Source organism: Scomber scombrus, chromosome 9 (genome assembly GCF_963691925.1).
Source record: "Scomber scombrus chromosome 9, fScoSco1.1, whole genome shotgun sequence".
In the NCBI taxonomy this organism is placed as follows: domain Eukaryota; kingdom Metazoa; phylum Chordata; class Actinopteri; order Scombriformes; family Scombridae; genus Scomber; species Scomber scombrus.
In genome coordinates this window covers 24,876,713-24,885,273 of record NC_084978.1, presented here as the reverse complement: position 1 = coordinate 24,885,273, position 8,561 = coordinate 24,876,713, and the positions used below count along the sequence as shown (strand labels likewise).

General features: G+C 38.3%; 1 protein-coding gene across 1 annotated transcript; it reads right to left on the bottom strand.

Annotated features, from left to right (window-relative positions):
- Window positions 1-3,929: 3,929 nt before the first annotated feature.
- Window positions 3,930-8,016, bottom strand: fnta (farnesyltransferase, CAAX box, alpha). The gene is made up of 9 exons (XM_062425694.1): window positions 7,855-8,016; window positions 7,306-7,391; window positions 6,822-6,936; window positions 6,318-6,422; window positions 6,006-6,132; window positions 5,614-5,762; window positions 5,423-5,485; window positions 5,007-5,199; window positions 3,930-4,781 (listed from the first exon to the last, which is right to left on the bottom strand). The coding sequence occupies exons 1-9, from the start codon at window positions 7,980-7,982 to the stop codon at window positions 4,647-4,649; spliced, it is 1,101 nt and encodes a 366-aa protein (XP_062281678.1). The 5' UTR covers window positions 7,983-8,016; the 3' UTR covers window positions 3,930-4,646.
- Window positions 8,017-8,561: the final 545 nt, after the last annotated feature.

Sequence of the window (8,561 nt, the reverse complement as noted above, 5' to 3'; positions counted from 1 at the left end):
GAGTCTACACAGAGGAGGAAGGGGACAGGCCAGGATAAGACGAGGGGCAGGGGCTGCCAAATGACTATACACTATTATCTAAAGCTGCGCTAATCAATATGTTTACATTAACAAATGGCAATGTATAAGGTGAAAGGTATTTCTGGTAGAGAAAATCTCACAAGGAATTATCACCCAGTGTCAGTTCCCCTCAGCTCTATGGAGATTGTAAAGAGAGATTTTTTTTTTTTTGCCTGTTGTTTTTGTTTTATGGACCACAAACTCCACTATCATCAAACTCATTTTCAGCTACAGCAGGCAGCTGTGTCAGCAAAAAAGCACTGATAAATCAACTGTACACTACCTGCCAGCCCCAAACAGCAGGCCAACAAAGTTAAGAACGAGCCGGTGGACACAGTAGAACATTTAGCAGCTGAAGAGCCTGATATTTTTTATCAGGAGCTGGTGGAAACCAAAACAGATTTAAACCAAACAGACTCGGACTGAATGTTTCTGTTGGATGTTACCCATATCAACTTTATTAATTGATAGTATATCAGTGTTGTGTTGCTGCTTGTTCTGCTGGACCTAAGTAGAATTTGAAAAATCGATTAATGCAGCTTTAAGTGAGACATGGTGATAAAATTACCGTTTTATGTAAAATAACCAATAACATGAGGCTACTTCCTCATTTCATGTATGGAAATTCCCTGTCTATAACTACCTTTGAAAAAGGGAAAGAACCTCATTAGACACAGTTCAATGGACTGTTAGTGTACTATTATTTAAAGGCTTTATGAAAGCTGACCCACCCTGAGGAGAATAACAATCTCTATGAACACAAAGTCTTTCTAGCTTTAATCTAGAGCAAAAAAACCCAGAAAACTAGAATATAGCGTTGGGTTTAGAAAAAGAATAATAGCCACATATCAGCTCTAAATTACTTCATCAGTCTGAAACTAACCCCCATTATCATTTTATCAATACTTCAGCTATGAGTCATTGTCTAAAAGTAAATTAATCCTTCACATAATCAAAATCAAAAGTCAATTTCATACTTATGTTCTCGTTCAATTCAATTTGCACTACTTGATATAAGAATAGACTCACGTCGCCCACCAATTAAATATGTTTAATTGGTTTCCGTCGAGTCACTTTTAATAAAAACTACTTCTGGGTAATTAAAGTAAAAGGAAGAAACTGTCAAGTGAGAGCGGAAAGTTTCAACCAATGACTCGACTGAAGAAATCAGTTTAAATCACAAAGATGCTGGAAGCAGAGTCTGATCATTCAACATCCTACTCATTTCATTTTATTATGATTAGAAAAAAATCATCAATAAATCATCCTTCAGACATTGACTGGTTGGTCTGGAAGCAGCAGACGAAGATGAAACTAGATTATGAATTCCTAAAAGTGAATTTCTTCACATGCAGTAACATCACTTGGACTGCTCTGCTACGCTTTAAAGAAGATTAATAACAGTATTTGTTTAATGGATATCCATAGTGTTTTTATGATAAGTGTTTTTTCCCCCCTTTCTCCATTCCAGGGCAGAGCTGAGACAATGATGATGATGATGATGAGACTATTACAGCAGTTCATTAATAAGAAAGAAGAGGTGAAGATCAGAGAGAACAGTGTGTAATGATGATCACAAGAGTCTACAAACGAAATTTCTGAGTAATATGTTACCTTTTAATTAGATAGTGACAGTGGAGAGACAGGAAGCCTGGGGAGTGAGAGGGGGGTCCCCAGTCAGAATCGAACCTGGGACTTTTAAAAGTGTCTAAGCCACCAACCCACCAGGACACACCTTCAAAGAAGTTTAATATGTGGTGATCAGGTAACTGGGTGATCTGGTTTAAGTGAAGGAGAAGGTAGCTGGGGGGGGGGGGGGGGGAGTCTTACACTGTGACCCATGTAGACAGACAGCAGCATCTATTAAAAAAAAGACCTGAACCCACCTGGACCTTTCTTCATGTGTTTGAAAGACAATTGACAGACAGCAGCTGAGGCATGAACTGGTGGTTTGATTTGGTTGGAACTTTTAACCCTTTATATACTGCTCATATTCTGACTCACAATTAGTCTCTACACCAATTCACATTCTTAATTTCCCCACCAATCATTAATAAATGTTTGAATAATCCTTAAGGAAGCGTGTATTCTATGTATTTATCAGGGAAAAAACATTCACAAATATGAAGAATACAACCACAAGTGGCTATTTTTTTAATAAACACAGGTCAAATTTGTGAATTTTTATATACAAAATGCCTATGTATTTTATAATAATACCTCCTGCTCCTCATTTATTTAGGCTACCTATTCATTGTAATACTGCATCCTTTCTTTGCCCTGAATTTCAGTGTTTCCTCTGAGCTTTATTGGTGGTATTTAATCCCAGGAGGTTTTAGTTTTTTTCCTACTTCAATTCATTATAAATAAAATCTTTGCTTAGTACAGCACTCTGGCTCCAGTTAACTCTGGGTCTTGTGTATTGTTTGGTGACATTAAAACATGTCTTTCTTTTTCAACTTTCTACAGTTTTTAGATGTTCAAACAGCCCACTGAGTCTTCTCATGTCTTCCAATGTGTCTGAAGCTATTAAACAGTGAGACGGGTGATGGGCATGTCACACAGAGTTACAAGTTTTCGCCGAGGTAGCAATTTCCTTTCATCTCGTCTGTATTGAATCACATTGTGGAAATACAGTATTTATGCAAATGTGTGCCTCCTCCAAAATCATACATGTGCTGTCAGGAGGCTGCACAATCCCACACAGGATAAGCAGCCTCTTCCACCAATTTAAGCAGATGTCTCAGAAGCAAACTGGATCATGTCCAGGTCTACACACCAATACACCAGCCTCCTGTTGATCAGCTGTGTCTGTGCGCGTATTTTATTAAAAACCAAAAATCATCCAGTGGCACCACAAGCTATCGTGGTAAATGCTGTTTGTGAGCATCGCATATGGACAACAGAAGAGGAGGCAGATTTTTGGCTGCGGTGTCTCATCTTCACCTGTATTTAATATCTTCCAAAGCCTGCAGGCTGTGAGGAAACCTGAGTGGTTTGTTTTGACTTGTGCTGGGTTTAATTAGTATTTTAATTACAGGCTGTCTGAGCCCCTTTTTGTTTGTTTTTTCCCTTTTCTTTCTTCCTGGCTTTAACCACTAGGGAGCACTGTCCTCCAAACAAAGCTTTTGAAGTGATGAAGCAGTACCTGATCTGTTTTGTTTAATAAGCTCTTACTAATATTCACACTGACACAAATAGATCTACATTTTATTCAAGGACAAGGAGAGAAATCTTTCAGGGTTGGAATAGTATACTTACCAAATCTTCTATTCATTAACCTGTTGTTTTTAATGCATGTCAGCAGATAACCTATATAGCTTTTAGACTCTGTGATGACACCATATTGTTTGTTACAACTGCCGATGATGTGTACTTGATGGAAGATCTTGTGAACAACAGATCACAGTGTCACGCTCGTTGAGGAAAAGTAAAAGTAATAGCAAGCAGTGCAACTCTAATATCAAGAATCTAGAGCAGCTGTGATTACACACTGCTGGCAGGCTGGCTGCTTGGTTAGAAACTGGAGGGGCTGAATTTGTGTTGTAGTGTCAGCAGAAGTAGAAACAGCTGCGTGTAGTGGAGTAAATCCATTTCCTGGCTCAGAGGGAGTCCAGGACATGAGGTTGCATGTCAGTACATGAGCCTACAGTTTTCTCCTAGCAGCAGCAGCAGAACTTTAGAGGACTAAACTCAGCCTGATAATAAGAAAAGTGGCTCATTTAAAAGATATGGATTTGGACAAAGGGAGGGCTGTGACATCGTGCCAGTCATTGATCAGAATGCAGCACCAGACCGCCGCATCTCATATCTTGGCTGCTTTATCATTACTGACAAACACTAGGAAAAAAAAAGAATCACTCTCAATATTACTACAAACCGTTTTTATTTTTGTGTTCCATGATGCTTTTTTTCCCTCCATTAAAACATAACGACATGTATTCTCCAACTGACACCTCTGAAAAATCAAGAAATGTTGCAGGATTTATGTTCAGAGTGGGTTTACATGCTCACAATACTCCATTTAGTCACTAATGTGGCTGTTCAAACATATCGCTGTTAAACTTCTAGGTTACCAAACATCTAACTTATAAATTACATTTAAAAATAACAAGGAAATAAGATCCTCCTGATAGATTGGTTTTCTCTTATTAGATATATAACCTCAGATGTGTACCTATAATCACTCAAAAAGACTATAAATTGAATTAAGTGTGCATGCAAACACACTCGGAGGCCTGCTGTCAAACAGACTTAATGTGAGGTTTTATGGATCCTATTCTTTAATTTAGGATGAGCAAAGGTAAAAAAAAAAAAAAAGAAAAGAAAAAAAGAAACATTGAGTTTTTTAATGCGACATTTGTAAATTAGATTTTAGCAAGGGAGGGATTTTCATGTATTATTTGTATTGTATCTGTTTGATGTCAATCTTTGTGTCTTGCCTACATGACCTCTTGTTAGTGGTTACTAGCAATTTAAAGTAATATCAAACACTGCTGAGGACATTAATAAGACAGGACAGGAGTGGAAATGGTGGTAAGTCTCCCAGGGGGTCTAGTTCATGTCCTGCTGCCCAGATGTAGGAGCTAAGGTTTAGGGTCATCTGCCATAGGCTCAGCAGAGGGGCCGCTGGTTCCGTATTTGCTCTTTAAAGATCGTCCCAAAAACAGCCAGTACTCTTTACGGACCGTGTCCTTCTCCTGCGCCAGAAGTTCACAAATCTTGAATTGAGGGAACAAACACAGAAAGAGTTAGAAAACAATGTGAGTGGTATCATTTTGTTTATATCTAAAACAAGAAAATGCTGTTCCACAGACAGAAGTCTTTATGGCAAAGATTAAACACATGCTAGAGGCTTGAAATCAACAGTCGCAATCATTTCTAGGGCTGTTTTTGTGAATTTTGTTTACAGCTTTTGAACTGATTTCTGTTAATAAGTCTCTTACTTCTAGAGCCCTTCTTAAAGTTTCCTTTCGTTCCTCCTCATCTGCATTTTCTTTGTCGACGCCGTTCTCCAAGGCGTCCTCATAGCAATCAAAGAGAAACGCTAGAAGGTAAGGTGAACAATGCGTCTCCTTCAGCTCCAGGACCCTCTCCAGCAGGCCCAGCTGGGACGACAGACCTCTGTCTGGCAGCATCCTTAAAAAAAAAAAAAAAAGAAGGAGGGGATACTGTCAATGAGCTTTTCTGGTTTTAACAACTGAGTCTTCACTTTTTCACCCCTGCAGCATGTCATGTATTGTGAGTGTCTGAATGGGGAAGGCACTTCAAGATATATTTTTAAGACTGTGAAACAGATAATTAATTTAATAATAAGAGAAAAGAATCTAATAATGTAAACACAATGGGTTTTACAGCTTACCCTTTCAAATAGTTCCATGCACTTTCATTGTGGGGGGCTTTCTTGATCTGGGTGACACAATACCTGGAACACAGTAAGGAAAAAGAATCAGTCACTTGCATGTAGAAGAAACAATTACATTTCATCTAAATTAAAAAGGTGAAATGAATCGTGAGTCCAAATGTTGTAGATTTTTTAGGAAAAGTGCTTACTGAATCTCCCTCTCCAGTACGGCGGAATCAGAGAAGCCTGTAGTGTGAGAAATTACAAAATGCCTCTGGTTCCATGAGGAGTTATTCCTCACGTCTTCTTCCAAAAGGTTCTCCACAAATTCTAGCTCATCATCCCACAGTTTATACTCCTGAAGATGGAACAAGACAAACGTTGGCAGTGCACGTGTTTGTGTAATAATGTAGTGCTTTTAGTGGTGGCCGTGCAATGCCTGAAACAATTACTGACCGAAGACAGACTCAAAAAACACACCAACAAACAAACAAATATGTAAAGGATTCAGTCTGGCATAGTGTTGCTTGCTGTGGGCAGAAAACTGGATGTAAGTCCTACACTTTAAAAGCCAAACTGTGCTAAGAACTCCAACACCTACCTGTATGACCCACTGTCTGTGCTGCCAGGCGTGGTAGTTCTTTGCATCTTGGCTGAGAATGTCCGCAATGAACTCCAGCTCCTCTGAGGGGTCGTTCAACCACTCTACCACCATACGCCTGTGATGCCTGGAAGAGGAATCCAGATCACTTATTTTACAATGTTTTCATTCAGCTGAATCATCATGACTTTATTTTCACACATGAAATATTTTCAAACATGCTTCCTCATTTAAGCCCTTGCAAACAAATACTTTACGAGTGAAACTGTTTTCTACAATAATTCAACAACTGATTACTCTGTCAGCACTCACCAGACTTGGTAGTTTTTGGGTTGCTCCTCGATGATGGCAGTAATGTACCTCATCTCCTCCCTCAGGTCTTTTCTCAGGGCTTGCAGTAATACTCGCCTGTAGTGCCTGAACATTCCCACAAACACAAGATCTGTTCATATTTCTACCACAGACACTATTGCCTTTGTGCAACACAATAAAACACACAAATGAATATGTAAATAATGTAACGACTTGAAAGAAATGTTCGTTCATTCACAGCCCTACGCATCACATCCCCAGAGAGCCAAGGATAAAATAAACACCTTAACTGTGGAGGTGCAGCTTTTAATGAGTCACAGCCCAGCATCTAAAAGGAGAAGTGGCTCTTTCTTTTAGCTTTTTTAATTAAAAAAAATGCTACAAACTATGACTTTTAAAAGAAAATCAACCCATCGTTTTTGTTCCCCAACATGTTGTGGAAATGAGTCATCCCTTAAAAGTAAAATGTTTCTTTTCTATATTCCAAACATGCTGCATGCTTACCATACTGTGTAATTTGCCGCATTTAGCTCAATGGCATCTGCTGTCAAAGCAAAAGCGCGCTCGCTTTTTTCATCATTCTTCAGGAGGGCACGGAAATAGTCGTAAACATCTGAGACTGTTGGAACAAGTGTACATACATTAGTTTTTAACTGTGAGTGAATTGTTTTTATGTGCAACTTACAGAAAACAGTTGGTAACTATCGATTCAGAGAGACCAGGAACAGCCTGCATTGTTTATATTAGGTTGTAAGTCAACCTTGCAGTACCACATACTGTTCTCAGAATTTCACAGAATGAGAAAGTAAAAATGGTGATAACATTTTTTGATTGCTCCATCTGGACAAAAATCTGCAGTGCTCTAAAAAAACATGCTGAAGCACACATATATATATATTTATATTGATTAAATCTGCAAGCAGCTTCCCACTTTCACCCTCTATTGATTCTCATAGAACCGTATCTGTCACTTTTTTAACAATCTTACACTTTTCAGAGTAGGCGATCTTCACTACAGGATTTGGTCCATCATCCTGAGGAACAGGCTCCAGGTCTGCCCACTCCTTTCTGTCTCTGAAACACAGAAACACGGGGGCGGATTACTAGCTGCTGACCCACACTACTGCCTGGAGGAGGCTAATATATACAGCTGCTGCTCTTTACACTTTCTAACTGCTGTAGTTAATCAAATATAATAAAGATTATTAATAGTGCAATAATAAATAAGCATTGTTAAGGACATTTTGGTGACATTTCATTATTTTAAATCTTACTTAATGTCTGATATTGTCATCTTTAGCAGGGGTGTGGACGAACTAGCATAACTTAGCCATTACATTAGCACAACACTACTTGAATAAATGTCTGTTTGACGTTTTATAATGACACCTGTCCTCATGTTACTTTGGCAAACGTGACCTAACATCTCACTGTAAACTTAAAAAACATCAGTTATCGTGTAAATAACAGAATCAGTAGTTCAGTCACCGTTAGGAAACAGCTACATAGCTAGCCACCAAACGTTAACAGAACCCACCTGTAAAACTTATATCGAGTCGGGTCCTCAAGAAAGTCATCCTCCAGGTGGTCCTCAGCCTCTACATTAAACTCTGCGTCTTCTTTCGCGTCTACATATTCATTTGAGCTATCCTCGACACCTGACATTGCTCTACTTTACTAGCTGCTTAATCGCGTCTGGGTTTCGTGCGGGTGGATGTGGCGTCACTTCCGGTGAGTAGGAAAACACCGGTTCCTGTCGAGAGGCGGGAACTTTTGTATTTAACATCACTTTTCTTTTATTTAGTTGATAATATTACACAGTCAGTTATTCCAGGATACATGTTATGTAATATTTCCAGACGTATTTCTCTAATTTTGTTTGATATTAAAAATGTTAAAGTAAAAAGCCACACATGTGTTTGTGTACTTTTTTATTGCATCAAAACATCGACATTAAAACAAGAATATAGAGCATATTTACATCATAATGTAATTACAATAGCCTGATAGAACAGATATGGCTCCAATTGTATTTAGACAATAGCCACATTCACCATGATAACCAATCATTTACCTAAGTCAGAGGTAAAAAATAAAATAAGTGTATAAGTAAAAAAAAAAAAAAGACAGAAAAAATAAAATAATGTAAAATAGTACCTCAATAGAGAAAGAAGGCAATATAATCAAATTTCTTTAACTATTCCTATTATCATAATCATTGTGTGAGCACATTTTTTTGTGTTT

What these genes read in the sequence shown, in the direction of transcription:
- fnta (XM_062425694.1), bottom strand. Translation starts at nt 7,982, where the DNA reads ATGTCAGGTGTCGAGGATAGCTCAAATGAATATGTAGACGCGAAAGAA. An exon ending in CCCAAAAACTACCAAGTCTG is followed by an intron (nt 6,133 to 6,317) that starts GTGAGTGCTGAC and finishes TTCCTCTTCCAG; the next exon opens with GCATCACAGGCGTATGGTGG. An exon ending in GCATGGAACTATTTGAAAGG is followed by an intron (nt 5,200 to 5,422) that starts GTAAGCTGTAAA and finishes TTTTTTTTTAAG; the next exon opens with GATGCTGCCAGACAGAGGTC.